Source organism: Anabrus simplex, chromosome 1, assembly GCF_040414725.1.
Source record: "Anabrus simplex isolate iqAnaSimp1 chromosome 1, ASM4041472v1, whole genome shotgun sequence".
In the NCBI taxonomy this organism is placed as follows: domain Eukaryota; kingdom Metazoa; phylum Arthropoda; class Insecta; order Orthoptera; family Tettigoniidae; genus Anabrus; species Anabrus simplex.
This window is the reverse complement of record NC_090265.1, coordinates 513,413,239-513,430,223: the sequence shown is the minus strand read 5'-3', so window position 1 is coordinate 513,430,223 and position 16,985 is coordinate 513,413,239. Positions and strand designations below refer to the sequence as shown.

The 16,985-nt window shown below is 36.1% G+C and overlaps 1 protein-coding gene across 1 annotated transcript in view; it reads right to left on the bottom strand.

Moving 5' to 3' along the window:
• Positions 1-16,985, bottom strand: part of LOC136875368 (dynein beta chain, ciliary) — a 782,313-nt gene that overhangs the window by 711,016 nt on the left and 54,312 nt on the right. Inside the window, exons 4-6 of the mRNA XM_067148948.2 lie at positions 14,472-14,611; positions 13,004-13,156; positions 3,172-3,383 (exon numbers count right to left, since the gene is read on the bottom strand). Of these exons, the coding sequence (XP_067005049.2) occupies positions 3,172-3,383; positions 13,004-13,156; positions 14,472-14,611 (505 nt within the window). The remainder of the gene's footprint in view (positions 1-3,171; positions 3,384-13,003; positions 13,157-14,471; positions 14,612-16,985) is intronic.

The window sequence follows — 16,985 nt, the reverse complement described above, 5'->3', positions numbered from 1 at the left end:
CCTTTAAAGTTGACACTCCACATATTATATTAAATAATACTCAGAAAATAAAAGTTGTAAATAAATTTAAATATCTTAGTGAAATTGTGACTTGGAATGCTAATGAAAAAGCATCCATAGATAATAGAACTCTAAATTTGAGACAAGCACAACAAATTACATAGCCAAGTCTCTTTCAATTAATGCTAAATTTTGCCATTATAACTCCGTCATCAAACTGGAAGCAACATATGCTACTTAAACATTATTCAAATTTAATACCCAAGCAACAACAGACAAACTGCAGAAAATGGATAGAAGAATTCTCCAGACAATTATTAATAAAAGACATCAGGTTGATGGCCAGTGGAGACTTTTACCCAATTCAGTAATTTACAAGGAAAGTGAATCAACGGAGTGAAAATGGAGGATTGCATTTTTTGGACACATATACCATTGCCAAATTTTATACCCCTAAAACAGCTTTTTGATTTCTTTTGAAATAGTAAAACAAAAAACACTTGGTTTAAAGAAATACAAATGGATTTGGATGAATTGAAAATTACTACAGAGCAAATTGAAAATAGAGAAGAGAAGAAGATTCTAAACAACAAATGTACAAAACTATCACTTAAAACATCAAAACGTAAGCAGTATGTTATATCAGCAGAAGAATGGGTTGCAAGATCGTCTAGAATGAAGAAGTTTTGGGAAAAGAAGAAATCATCAAGGTTTTAAAAGTGAACTTATTCTTTGATGTACTTATTTTTTGAAGATTTTATTGTCTAAGGTTGATTTTGGTGCTCCAATGTGGGCGTAAACAGTGTAAATAAATAAATAAATAAATAAATAAATAAATAAATAAATAAATAATAAATAAATAAATAAATAATAATAATATAATATATTATATCATAATAATAATAATATAATATAATATAATATAATATAATATAATATAATATAATATAATATAATATAATATAATATAATATAATATAATATAATATAATATAATATATTATAATAATAATAATAATAATAATAAATAATAAATAAATAAATAAATAAATAAATAAATAATAAATTATTAAATAATAATAATAATAATAATAATAATAATAATAATAATAATAATAATAATAATAATAATAATAATTATTATTATTATTATTATTATTCCATCAACATAGTAACAGCATTTAAAAGAACTGTTCCTCTTGGTGAAACTTACAGCCTCACTTTTCTTATCATAGTCTGATGTCCGTGCCCCATAAGTCCAACAACTCGTCCACATCGTGGGGGGCGGGCAACGGTACGAAGTAGGGGATAGCCTGTAAGGGTGAAGTACAGCGAAGACCTTGTGTGCCCCAGAACTGCTACGGTAGCTTTGAAGGCCTTACAGGAACCCTGAAAAGTAATGGCTAAGGGACTCTGGTGAAGTCCTTAACGGCAACTGAGGCAGAGAAGGAGACCTTTGGTAAGGCAAAGTTGGCGGAGGAGGCAACCCTTCCTCTTGGGGTAAAATAAAGAGGAAAACCACTGCCTTGTGGTGAAGAGGGATCTTCAAAGGCTAAGGGAGACTACCCAAACAGAAAACAGCAGGCTAGGAGGCGTAGGTGGCAGCCCCACCACCAAGCTTGGGTGCCGTGGGCCAATAACTCGCACAACCTTAAATTACCTTATTACAGAAACATCAACAATGAGAAACCAGACTGATTCAAAGATGTCGACCTTTGGCCTGAAAAGGCTAACGAAAATTGCATTATGGAAGGTGAAGATCTGTACACATGGAGGCAATGGAAGGAGGCAAGACCTGGAGAGAAGTGAAGAGGTTGGCTGGCAACAGGATCAGATGGAGGTGCTTTGTTGATGCCCTATGTTCCACAAGGAACAAATGAAGTCTGATGTCCACTTCACAACATTGTCAAGGACCTTTTGCAGTCACTCACAATCTTGTAATTTATTAATTACTCTATACAGTATTAGATCATCCACAAAAATTCTTATCCATGATTTCTGTTCTTTACTCAAATCATATATATACACACACAGAGGTGCCAACCTTTGAAGAGGGTTATCAGTAATCGCCCCCTCCCCCCATCAAAAAAGTTTGAGTCCAATCCAAAGCATACTCTTCTCATTTCAATAATGACACATCCTTTGCCCTTCTCGAAAGCAACATGTTCTAAAGTATATCATATTACACAATAAAATTTGCACATCACCTGTTATTACTATGGGAAGAAAACTTTGTAGCTTATTTCACACTCAACAGCTGCTTTTCAGTGTAGGTCTTCTTGATGATGTTTTCGTCTTCTGGACCATGAGCGATTCCAGTGTATATGTGCAGGTAGGCCTGAATTCGGTCTGATTTTTCCTGTCAACACTGAAAACTCCTTCTGTGGGAAATTTAGTGTGAGGTACACTTAATAAAGTACTGCAAATACATTACCTAAGGTTCTATAAAGGAGAGGAGTAGATTAGAGCTCCTTCATTCACAATGAATTCACAACGCTCATGGGTAGCAAAACTAACAGATGATCGAATAGGTTTAGTTGCCAACTCACTAGCATTGGAAAGAGGAGGGATGAGCAGTGTGCTCGAAAGAATTGAACGTTTTTCTTCATTCTTTCTTTTCGCAGATTTTTTTGTGATAATGCCGCTTTTCTGTAATAATTTTTCCTTTGACCATAATACCATAATTCTGAGGTGAAATCCGTAATAATTACAGACAATCCATAACTGTTGGCACCTCTGTATATATAAGGAAATATAAAAGTTCAATAATACTGCCTTGCAGACCCCACAACCTCCAACTGCACCTTAATCACTACAGGATCAGGCTTCACCTACTCTAATTTTCTGAGTTCTATTTCCTAGATATTTAGCCACTCATTCAACCACTCTTTTGCCTTGTTCAATAGCTTTCATTTTCACCAGCAGTCTCCCCATAATCTACTATAATGGTCTGCAATTGTCTAACCTGTTATGTCTCAGTATAATTCCGATAGTTTGTTTCTGTATTAGATAAATAATGTCAAGACTTGATATGTAACTTTTTCAATATTAAAAAAATATTTAGCCATGTTAAGAAAATTTCTATTAGTAGATAATTTCCTCAATTCTTAACAGGAATAATTACCAATATATACTGTATGTGGAATTAAAGTCAAAGCTGGAGCCATTTACCTCCTGTATGAGAAGGTTACAAATTTCCGTCAAGAGCACAATTATCTTGGTACTGTTGCAGTAGTAACGACTATTGCCCCACATTAAGCATACTGTGTGTAGCAAAGGACGCAGCAATGGCTTCACATCATGGAAATCAGTGTTCTCTAGCATCTCAAAGTGCCTCACAAGCGGCTTCAGGTACAGTGTGATGTCTCGTGCTTCAGTGAGTGCTGCAGAAGAAAGAAACAGTTTCATAGATAAGTGCCTTATTACTGTTCATGAATAAACATAATAACACAGTCTGAAGCTTTGAATATCCACTTGTATACTCATTACTAAGTCCCATTTGATACAAGAATATGTAATTTCCAAAACAATTGGTATTAGCACATATTTTTAGAAACACATATATTTATCCAATATTTTCATTCCTAAATAGTTTTTATCTCTTCACTCTTAATATCATCCTTGTCAGTATTTCCATTAGTTTGTATCAGTTATAATTCTTACTGCTTTAATGTTTATTACTATTTATTCATGCCTATTGCAAGACCACTCAGCATTCACTCCAATCCAGTAAAATCAGCCAGGGAAATAAGAGTGATAGGTATGGATAATTTTGTTTTCGAACTCACTTTCTTCTTACACGATATCAGTTTGACTGTATCTGTGTACTGATGGGCATTTGCTTAGCATCAGCTTCATATTTTATTTATCTCATTACACTACCATTATAGGAGAATGCACATCCTCAAAAAAATTCCCATTTTTTTATGGCTTTCCTTCTGATATCAAGTACCCTTAGCCTCCTTCTACATTAGGGGTTACGTGGCAATGATCACAATATCAACAGTTTGATCCTTTCCAATACTTACATTATCATGATAGGATCCTTTTCTTCTTTAGTGTTTGTCCTGTGTTCCAGATCTTGTTACCACCTGTGTTTACCATTTCCTGTATTTATCCGGCTTTTCTTTTATCCTACACTTCCCAAGTCAAGACTGTAGGTCTGTCTAGATGGTCCTTCAATGAGAGTTGATGTCCACTCTCCTTATGAACTAGTTGAGTATCTTCCCATACTACCTGCAGTTTCCTTGACGCCTGTCTGTTCTTTAAATGGAAGGCACATACCTGAGTTTTAGATGGGTTAGGCTTCAATTGGTTTCCTCTGTAGTAGTAGGATAGTTCAGAAAGAGCCTCTGATAACTTTTCTTCTACAACCTCAAAGCAGTTTGCTTGAGTAGCAATAGCTCGATCATCCTCATATATGAAGCTTCTGGTGCCAACTGGAAGAGGTTGGTCATTCGTATAGATATTAAAGAGCATAGGGGCGAGAACACTGCCTTGTGGCAAACCATTCTTTTGTTTCCTCCATCGACTATTCTGATTCTGAAATTGAAATTCAAATTACTTGCAAATTACTTGAGTCATCTTGTAATCTTTTGTCATGTTGTATAATTTGCACAAGAGTATACGATGATTAACTGTATAATATGCAACAGATAGGTCGATAAAAGCCACCCCTGTGATTTTATAATTTTCATATCCATCTTTGATATACTGTGTCAGATGGAGGACCTGTGAAGTACAACTTTTTCCTTTACAGAATCCTGCTTGCTCTAGGATAAGAAGTGGTTCAATGATCACAGTAAGTCTTTCCAGGATCATTCGTTCTAGGATCTTGTACAGATGACACAACAGTGAGATAGGTCTGTAATTTTTCGGATCATTTGGGTCTTTTCCTGGTTTGAGGATTGCGAATACTCTGGCTTTCCTCCGCACACGTGGTAACTTGCAGGTGTTTATACAGTTGTTGTACAGTTCTAGTAACCATTGTTTAGCAACAGGTCCAAATAGCTTAATTTGCTCAACACATATTTCATCTAGGCCAGCAGCCTTACCATTCTTACACTGATTTATTGCTCTGTTTAGCTCAGATAAAGTAAAAGGTTTAGTGAGTGTATCTGTTTCCTGCTCATAATCCCTCTCAATTCCTTTATTCTGAAGCCAACATGGATTTGATGATTGTCTATATCGTAGAAGTTGATGTGCTATTTGGTTTGCTGTGACATTGGAATATGTTGAAGTTTTATTAGGATCACTACTGAGTCGTCTAAGTAATCACCAAGCTTTTTGACTACTTCTACCCATGTCAATCTCTTCCATCAACCTTAACCACTGTGCCCGTTTTACTTCAGAAATAGAAGAAATTACTTGTTGTCCCATTGTGATGGTGTCATTGCTGAAAGGGTTTTCTTTGAATAGTTTATGATACTCTGTTAGGAGGGCAGAGGTTTCTTGAGTTAGACCTTGTATGTAGTTTGTTCTACATCCTCTAGGGATTGTAGCTCTTGAACACTCCCTGATGATATTATTAAACTGTTCATATGCTTCTGGAATTGGATTAAGTGGTTTGATCTTCTCGTCCAGTAAGTTGGTGAATCTTTCCCAGTTAGCTTTCTTAAAATTATATCTCCTTTTAAAGTAGACCTCTTGGGGTCTAATGACAGCTACCAGTTGACACATTATTGGGTGATGCTGTGTATTCGGAATAGGAGCACATACAGATTTAACACACTGATGTGCTATCTTTTTGCTCACAAATGTTAAGTCTGGATTATAACCCCGCTTCCATCTACCACTGTTAAAAGAAGAAGGGAGCTTGCTATCATGGATAAGAGACAGATGGTGTCCCTCAGCCCATTGTAAAACATTCTCAGCACTCTCGTTGTCTTGTTCGTAGCCCCAAATACTGCTATGGCTGTTGAACTCGCCAATGAAGAAAGATACCTTCCAATCATCGAGATTGTTAGGTGGCATGAATGAGAATGTTACATTAGGAGGTTTATAGATGGAAACCATAACCGAATTGCTCAATTCCACTGCGATCAATTCTATATAATGTTCTTCTGTAATTGATGTGGAAAGTATCTGGAGATCTGGCTTGATGAAGACTGCACTACCATATTGTCCATGCGGTCTCTCTGCTGCCAATTTCATACCTGGTATTCTAGGGCGTGGTTGGTGTACATCCCTGTGAGTTTCTTGTACACATATTACATCACAGTTTGTTGTTTGGCAAAGTTCTTGTAAGAGCTGTTGTTTACAAGTTGACATACCTTCTATGTTTATAGATATGATGGTCATTTTTGGTTCTGAAAAGAACCTTTCCCGACTTATGAATGTCATTATATAATAGTTGATGTTACTTCTGGATTGGAAAGATCAGCCAGTGTTAACACCTCACCGTTGCCCAGGGAACGCCCGAATCTAAATCATACACTCTTCAGGGAGGCTTTTTCCGTGTCCCCCATTTAGAGTTGCAAGATGTTTCAATTGTTAGTGTATTTATTTCAATTTTGCACATGTAGATACTGTATTTTCTGATTAGATGGAAGAGAGGGCCTAATGGCCTTAATCTTGCCAGACAAAATAAATCCATTGTATTGTACTGTACATTTATCACATTGGGATTTACCTAAATAGTTGTAATTGAGATAGAGAAATCGCATTGTTTAGGTTAGGTATGCTGTCTCTAAGTGCCTGAATAATCCTAGAATTTCCACGATGAAAAAAATAAATAAGAGGAAAGCTTGTTGTATCTAACGGTGTGCAAGTAATGTGTTTTATTATCATTATGCTTAATTTCGTATGTTAGTTGACTCAATGTTTTTATTAATGCATAGTATGATTTGTCAGGTACGTTGATGAGTAAGACAATCATTAGGATAGGAGTGGATTGGATTGCTTTTATCACATTTTAAACCTACAGTACATCTCCAAAAGTTACCTGCATTGGCCTGACTACAAGATATTAAACAATCACAGAGTTAATGATCTTACCTACTATATTAATTGCAACCTATAAGTGATAGCAACTTAACTAAAGTATACTCGTGTTCTCATCCCAAGGTGGTGCAGCTCCTTTCAGGCACACCCCCATTGAAGGTGAGCTGCAAGTACCATCTTATCGCATACCGTACCAACATTCTGCCATTACACTGTGGAAGCGGACATTCCTAACACATTGACGACCAGCCCCGGAGATCTCCATAGTACTGTGGCGAGCGGTTGACGACAGGCCCCGGAGATCTCCATTTTTATGCATGGGTATCATTTGTAGCTTGTTGTGCTATCTGTTGGCTATAATTTTAACTACTTTCAATCATGTAACAGAGTAGGGGGATCGTAGATTTTAGTATTGATGTATTTTTTTATTGTATGATAGTTGTAGCTATGGAAACTTTGTATATACACGGATTTTCTTATGAGTCGAGAATCATTGTACAAACTATTTCAACATTCACATGCAGATTCATTAACTGATGTACCACATGGATGATGGGTACTGAGAATTCTCGTAGTTTCCAGCCGACAGTAGGTGATGGGCTACAAGAATTCTCGCTTTCATGCACCTTGTATTTTCTTGATTACTGATGAAATTGTGGGTGAGATTATTAGTTCCAAATTGTGTAGTCTTGGAATATAAATTATTGCTGCATCTTTCTTTCTTTAAACCTTCATGTATTTAACAAAATAATGTCGGATAAGTAGAGCTATTCCCTGGAGCACCCGTGCTGATGTCAACATGGCGCTTCATATTCAGTTGCCGATGGCTACTAATAATTGTGATTAATTATATACAGATCGGTTATAATAGGTACCAAGTGACAGTGAATTAGATATATCTAATGATTACTGGTTAACACTAAACAGGGAGTAGCCGTAAAAAGAAATCCTTGCATACTTGAAAACAATGAGTATACCAGTGGCAAAAATTCGTCATTCATACTACACTGTGCTTAGAATGATTACTGAAAGGAGCCACAAACAGTATTGCTCTGAAAAGTGTCACAATGTACAGACTATGAAGCAACCTATTGAGTGCATGTTCCAAGTTTGAGGTTGATATCTTAAATACATTTCGAGTTACAGTAGTTTGAGTGCAGTAGTGTAATTTCTTTCTTGGAGGCTTGAACTATCCGGTCTGCATGGGGTAGCAGCCTCCGTTCGGCGCCCGTAGTCAGTGTGTTAACTACAAATTACAGACATACGAGGGCTGTAAATAAAGTAGTGGCAACATAGTCCAGACACTCTTAAGAGATCGGGCACGCACAAATAGGATTTGAGAGCAGTTCTGTGGCGCTGTTGTCGACATGTAGTGTGCATCTGGAGGGCATCCAGTTGGGAGTGTTGTTGCTGTGTGGCATTGTAGTGAAGTGTGTCAATTTCACCACTCTAAAGCATGTTTTCAAAAGGTGATCAGCATTTGTGGATTAAAGTTTAGGTTGTCCATGGCGAAAAATGCATCAGAATGTTATCGAAGATTACGTGAAGCCTGTGGTGAGAATGCATTACTGTATAGGATGGATGCATGATGGGCCAAGGCGTTTCATGTGGGTCGGAATTAGACTAAGGATAGGTTGGCTGTCCATTCCTCAAAATTAGACTGACATCATGAGTGGCCTCATTTCCGTTGAAACTTACAGGCGTTTCTAATGACATGGAATTAATACATTCGGCCAACAGGAAAAATTAATGACTGTTTTGGAAAGTTTAGAAATTTATCTTGCACAAAAAAATAATTTTGAATCAAGTTTAAATGAGAGAAGTGCAGAAGATAACCCATTGTATAGACTAGCATACAATCATTTAAGGAACAAAAAGAAGAAAAACTTGAATATCTTAAATTTATGTATTCTCATTCAGTTCAACAAAATGTTATGTATTGATCATTTCTTTATTCATTGATATGGTGAATTAGGACACAGTACTTCTATGAATTGTAAAAATAGAAGATAGTGTTATATTGTTTTATTCTTTGAACTGACCACTGATGAAGGGAATGGATGACTTCCCAAAACAGGTATAGTTAAATAAATAGTTTTCTTTCATTATAAGGTGTATTGACAAGGCAGATTCAAGTAAAACTATTTCAAATTGTTCTGTAATAGATTTAGGGCGCTCCATTGCTGTCATCAACAGAGAACACCTTGTCAACGGTCTCCAGCGGCTTCCCAATATTTAGCAAAAGATACTACACTTTGTGGGTAACTACACTGAAGGAATGTAATGCAGTTTTACTTGTTAGATCATTAAATATTGTGTTTTATCAAATATTGCCACTACTTTATTTACAGCCCTCGTATTGCATTACTAATGCTTACAATGTGCAAGTTCACTTATTTGTGTGAAGTCATTGGAGCTGCAGTACTCTACAGAGGCAAACATTTCTTAATTATGGAACACAGGCATACCCCATGATTTTGATGCATGTCTGCCTTTCTTGGGGCGGACGGACGAAATTGTTCACCTACGTATTTGTGTCATGTCATAAGAGCTGCAGCATGGCTGGAATCGTCGTTCTTCTCTTACAAATTATATTGGGAGGATCTTATATGCGAGATTTATTTCTTCAGTTTCTTTGTCTCAGCAAGCCGGTGAGGAAGGGACTAATACACAAGGGAGTCTAATAAATGAGGAAATGTGGTATGTTTGGCAACATTCAGATAATAGCAGTCATTTGTTTCTTCATAACCAGTCCAAGATTGATAGCATCTACTTGTCACGGAAGGAGTCATGATATAACTGAGATTTCAAATATATTGAAGGGGATTCTAAAAATATGACTATGCAATTACTTTTCATATAATGGACACATACCATGAGGCAGCAGCATATCCAATTACAAATCTATTTTGGAATTAAAGATTCTCTTATTGCATTGGATTAGTCTCATTCTTCCAGAACAGCCAAACAATGAAAATTACAAGAACATGATTTTAATATTACAATTATATGGGAAAGTTGCCTGCCCCCAAATAAACAGTAACAGGCTTGCTGGGTTGTTCAGCAATATCACTGAAAACTGGCAAGCAAAACTGGATTTCCCTGAGGCTAATGGCTTGTTTCCTGGAGGTGTAATTTACCCTGTAAATATCAGGATTTGTTTGCCTTGCACAGGTCAGACAGATGAAACTATTCACCTATTTGTATGATGTCATAGCAGCTGCAGTATGGCTGTACCCACTACGAAGCAGAATCTTTGTTCTTCTATGACAAATTGCATTGGGAGCATCTTATGTGCAAGATTTATTTTTTCTATTTCTTTGTCTCAAAATGCCAGGGGTGTTTAATATGCAAGGATGAAAGATGGTATCTACTAGCCACGGAAGGAGTCTTGACATAATTGAGATTTCAAATATATTGACGAATGAAGATTCTCACAAATTTTCGCTTTAACCATTTAGTACAATCACATTTTACCTAATACAGAAAATATTCTTTGTCATCCCTTGTTAAAGGAACATGATTTCCAACACAGATAAGAGCCCTTGCCACAGAAGCCAGGTTGGGGAAAGTTGTGTGAATACAGGAAAGTGTGCTGAAAAGAGCTTTTTCGATTAAAGTAAATCATCGAGGATGCAAGACTGCCCTGGACAATTCCTGCAAGAGAAATAAGTTACCGTATTTATGCAAAAAATATATTTTTTTTAAATTTGAGGCACGAAATTGGGGTGCAGGTTTTATTTGCATCATTGTTGGCATTTTTTTTCTTCTTTCAAAATCAGCCTTCCTAAAGTTAGGGTGCGGGGATTATTTGCATAAATACGGTAATTTAAGACATAATAACGAAAATAAAATTTACCTTATCAGGGCGGACTCCCCTTTGGCGCGAGAACAGAACACCAGCAACAAGTGTTCTTTCTGGCATCATTCCCACGTCAGTCCTTTGACGTGGGTAATTTGGTCTAAAATACAGTACACAAATTCATGAAGTACAGAACTTTTAAATGAACTATTTCAATATGGGAGCGTGCACAGGCACTTGAGTTCATGGTCAAAGCATAGACATTTTATGTTTAATAAACAGTGTTTCAAGGACATGATTGCCCGAGTTCAAGAATTTAAGTATCTCCGGGTTATGTTCTCAGGTAGGGTTGTCCAGCACCTTCCACATCCTGTTGTCTATCTGTCTGTATTACCTTCAGCTGTCCTTGTTCTGTGTATTTTGGTTATCAGTTTTCCTTGTGTGTGTAATTCTTCCGCCACAACATTGAACGTACAAACGTACACATCCACTATATTCAACTTCTCTCTTAGCTGTTTATGTACTTTTTCCACTGTAGGATTTTGCCACAGTTATAAAATTTCAGCACGGTTCACCAAACTGGAGCGTGGTGAAAATCTAAGTTTTTTCTCCCTTTCATATTTTTTTTCCTTGGAGATGAAAATACTTTTTGTTTGGGTGAATATTTCACTTCATTAACATATCTCTGGACCAAACAAAGGCTAACATTACACATTATTGCAGTCACTTCTTGGCTTTTCTTGAAATTCAAAGTCTGCTAAAAACGTGAGTTGGTGAACTACAGCAGGTAATGCAATACATTCAAAATTACTGATTTTGCACATTTATCACAATACAGTATATACATTTTTCAATATATATACTTTGAATTAGATCATTTCTATTGCAGATACTGTACCATAACATAGAATACAGCACACAGATATAGATAACAATAACATCAAGTTTATGATAGAAGTCAACTCACAAATGGAATAATTTTAAACTACATATCAAGTTTAAAATATATATATATATACTCTGTAGAAAACAAAAGATTACATGTCAAGAACAGTGATTTTAATTAGGTGTCAATAATATGTTACCAGGACACCACTGCAAGATTTTAATAAGCCACTTGTTAAATACAGTAGTTTATTTAGAAATAGTGTTGTATTGTAACTCATGCTTTTATGACTTATTCTTCACTGAAGATGACTCTAAAATGGGTCGAAACATGTTTGGATAATGTAGATATATCATCTTTATAGATGTAATATATTACAAAGTACTGAATAGGAGGACTGTTTACATTTGAATTTGATGTAATTACTGATTTTGTTTGGCTGGCTAAATCCATCTTCTTAAGGCCTTCCAGCTGATGGTGCTTCAGAGGAGTTTTTTTGTTCCTTTCTCACACTTACTTCATCCTCTTCAAATAACAGACCTGAAGGAACACCAGGCTGAACACATTCACTATCCATCTATAATTGCACTCACAGTGTGAGCTCAACAGCTGCATGACAGCAATTAACTCAGGTCAGGTGGACCTACAGCAGACTGGCTTTGACTAGAGAGCACTGCATGATCAGCACTGCCAGTCTGTGCTCAGAGATAAGCTTTGCCATTCCCATATCTGAAGACAGCGCGGTTTTCCTCACCTGCCTAATTTGGTGGCCATGGGTTTAGTTAAGTACAAGAACAGATCTGGCACACAGAGTAAACAAGGCCAGTATATAAAGGATTATGAATAGACAATTTGCAAAACTAGTTGCAGCCTTCCTACCTGCACTGAAGCAATGCACCCAGTGTGCTTCAGGCAACTTGCAACCTCAGTCTTAAGCTTATTCTGTTGATATTTTACAAATTATCTTGCAATGATCATTTTTCAAACCAGCAGAAATGTAATCCTAGAACCACGGAGTTAACAGACGAAACTGTAGAATGAAATTCTTTGTTAATTACTGTAATTATAAATACAAATTTTTAAAAATATTTTAAATTTTTGTTCCTTTAGTATTTTAAAAGTCATCAGATCTAGTAGTTCATAAATGCACATGTAAAAATGTATAAATACTCATCCAGATGACTCCGACCTTAGATGAAGTACAGTTATTATTTTATAATCAATTTTCATAGTAATAATTTTATACCCCAGTTGAATGGTTCAGTTGATTGAAGATTTGTCCCTAACATTAAATTATTGTGCTATGTCTAATTTAATTCTGTATGCCATAAACTAAATTTCAGATCTATACATTGTAATTTCATCTACTTCACCTGCTACCACGTTTCTGAATGTCGATCTGAAACTTGGGAAGTAAGCACTCTTCGTCAATTCCAGTATGGAGCCCATCTTCTTCACCCGAGGGTCTCGTAATTGATCATAAATACACTCAAGGTTCTTTAAGCGTTTATTCCAGAAATCAACCTCTAAAAGTAAGCAAAATTCAATAAGTCATTAGTTAATGGTTTCTCCTAGGAAATCAAAATAAAACATTTAATTTTAAAGAAACATTCTTTAACATATCATGTTAGGAAAGAAGACCAACACTGTACACGTCCTGGAACTGTCTAACTAGTGATTCAAAGTTTCAATTCTTTCTCTTTTTTTTATTTTACAAGTTGCTTTACGCCGCACCGACACAGGTCTTATGGCGACAATGGGTCAGGAAATGGCTAGAAGTGGGAAGGAAGCAGCTGTGACCTTAATTAAAGTATATTCCCAGCATTTGCCTGGTGTGAAAATGAAAAACCACGGAAAACCATCTTCAGGAGTGCCGACAGTGGGGTTCGAACCCACTATTTCCCGAATACTGGATACCAGCCGCACTTAAGTGACTGCAGCTATCGAGCTTGGTGTTTCAATTCTTACTACTGTTGTTTCACTGACAGTTAAGTCTGTGATAATGGATGAGTCTGGTAAAGTTCTTTGCATACGTGCTACACATTTCATATATGTAGATATACTTTTTTTTTTTGTAAAAGCTCCCCAAATTATGAGCAATGTTAAGTTATTTTAAAATAAAAGAAAATGTCTTAATGAGTCAATTCATTTTCGTATTAATTTATAAATGTATGTACATCTAACTCTTAGTCTCATTATGATGGTGAATTTAAATGGGTAAGGAGGTGGAAGCAATCAGCTGTGGCCTATGAATAGGAACTGTCTCGGCATTTCCCTGGAAGTGAAAATGGGAAACCGTGGGAAAACCATTCTCAGGGAAGCCAACACTGGGGTTCAAACCCACTAGTCTCCTGAATGCAGAGTTTGGCTCTATAGCTGCAGTACGTTAACATGCCCAACCACTCCACTCATCTTGTATTCATTTGTAAATAAATAGATTAAGTACATTTATATACAAAAGTATGCGACAACTAATTTATTTAGCAAGAATATTCTTTTGTTTCCTCAAAATATATTCTAGAAAAAATTTCAGCCCAGGTTTTCCTTTACAAGATATAAGGTTTAAATGATGTCCAGGGAAACAAGACTAAGGGGTGGACATAAAAGTGATAGCCAGAACAAAATTATACTACTGCAGAGATACAACTTGTTCTGCAAGGCTGATGATGATGATGATGATGATTGTTGTTGTTTAAAGGGGCCTAATATCTAGGTCAGCAACCCGTAAATTCTGTAAGAAGATGTAAGTAGGAATTTTTTTCTCTTTTAAATAAGATGCCACTAAATTTATATTTTATTAATTTGCTTTTTTTTTTTTTCAAGTCACGTTAGAGACAGTACCTGCCAACGGTGTTGGGTGCGCTCCATTAGCAAAAGCAGAGGAAGAATCTTCCCTCAAAACCTCTGTTACTTGAGCAGCCCACTTTATAACAACTCCTTCAATGGAGCTCTTCAAGGCCAGGTCAACATTTTCACCTTCACTGTATAACAAAACAACATGGGATTAGATTATGGCCATAAGTGAACATACTTTAAAATAAAAATGATCTAACTGATTTATGTTTAAAAGAAGAATTGGAAAACTGGTAGCCATATTTTAAAATTGCATTCTCACTAAAGAAAGTACATTCAAAACATACATCTCCTCTTGAAGAAAATATGAAATCTATTCCATGCGGGGGCCTATTATTACTTATTTCTTAACACAGAATTTCAACTTTTAGTTATGTGAAAAATGAGTATTATCAGCCTCAAGCAGAAATAGACATAGACATTCAAAGAAATGAAGGTAAAACTAATAAAAATGCCAAGAAAGGCATGATGCAGAAAGACTCCCTAAGCATTGCAAAATTATACAATTAGGACTGGAAGTGAATAAGGGAGATTGGACAGGAATGATGAAAGTTATTAACCTAGCACAAGTAGCCTATACAAGTAAAATAGAAATGCTGGATTCAGCTACAGGTCCAGTAGTCATTATCCCAATGATGATGATGATGATGATGATGATGATGATGATTGTACCAGGGGTATACCTTCCCCAGCAACTTAAACTGTGGACATTCTCTATGGCCATCTTATCAATGAACATGAACTTTTAAAAACTTTCAAAAACTTTCTTCTTCGATGGTGAGATGGCTCTGCCATCAGTTTTCTAATATCCCGTGGACTAAAAACAAACAAAGTGCCACAGAAATTTTGTTGTGGGTAGTTGGTAAACCATTTTTTTTCTTCTTTCCTTGAGGATTGTTTTGTTAATGTATCAAAGTTGTCGACACTTCAGCTGGTTCCTCCTCTATTGTAATTTGCTTATCACAGGTTTGTTTCTCTAGCCAATCAAACCTGGGGCTGTATATGGAAATTCAGCGTATTGTATTTTAATTTAATCTGGAACTTTCCCCTATGGAACTATTTAAGAAGAGCAATTTAGGGTCGTCTTGTAAGAATTGCTCCAGTTTTTGAGAATGCAACTTGACAGAGGCCAGAGAGGGTTAGGGAGGCAGGGTGCGACCTGCTTGAAGAAGATCCAATGCCACAAGGCAATGGCAGAATTTACCTAAATGGGTGATCATGCCTGTGGGTAGTTCGAGGGGAAGGTTTCAGCCATTTTCTTAATATCTAACATGTAACCTTTTCTTTTATGGGTTGAAATGTAGAACCTTCTGCACAGTCTTCGGACTCTATTTCTATTCCCTACCAGGAAAATATTTAATGTAAGGGAGTACGAGAGGTGACCCTCAGCTGTCTCTCCTTCAACTTTGAGTTGGGTGACTAATGTTTTCAAATTCTAAATTTTGGAAAACTTGTCTCGGCTTTTATATCTTCCACCCTTTCTAATATGGGATTAGCCTCCGTCTCATTGGGCCTGAAGCCTACATACGTTCTCATCTTTTCCAGAATATTCTTTAAGGAGTGCTGGTGTTTCACATCCTTGCCTTCTGTTAATGGCCTGTTGTGTGTAAGCTTTTCTTTGGGAAAGCAAAAAATTTAAAAAATGACCTTTTCCAAATTTTACCTAATTAAATTATTAAAATGATTAAAATGGTGTGTAATTTATTTTAATATGCCACCTGGAGGTATTTTAAAGAAAGATTTTAATATATCAATGCACAAGTGTCAAACTGGGCAACTAAATGTGTGAGTGAACATTCTGTTTTACTTTGAACTCATATTCTGAGAAATGACATTTTTTCACATGTTTGACCCATTATATCTGAAACTACACTAGATAGGTAGTTCATTGTTTGCAGAGAGTCACCTTGTGCCATGATACAGCTACTGAACTGGATAAAAGCATTTCTCATGTATAGTTTCTGATTTACATACATTTTTAATGACATATTTTGTTAAAAATTTGGAACTTATAAAATAAATTCATACCTTTACAATTGTTTGCTCCAAACATTCCATTCTGGTTCGTACTTATGGAAAGAGTGTAAATACAAGTAGTAAAAATATCAAAGCTCTCAACTTAATACTTCCTGAGATAACGGGGAATCTTTTCTGTCAATTTAACATTATCAAGATAAGGCTTTCCCACTCCCCTTAGGCCTTGCAGTATGGATTATTATGCCCCTATTTATTTTTTATAGTTCTTAGGGTAACTGTGTCTATGTTTTGGTTCCCTTTGGGAACAGTGCTTAAACCAATTGTGGAACCTTGTAATAGATCTCAACCGTGTATGACACTTTGAAGTGGGGCCACACTATGGGTTGCCGTTGTAACTAATAGTGTCAAAAGCAACTGATTGCCTGTTCGAGGCAAGCCTCTTGTATCTTGGAACTGAGACTCCTATAAATTGTACATGTTCAGAGCAACAAGGCTTTTTCATAATGTTGTACCTGTCAGGAGCAT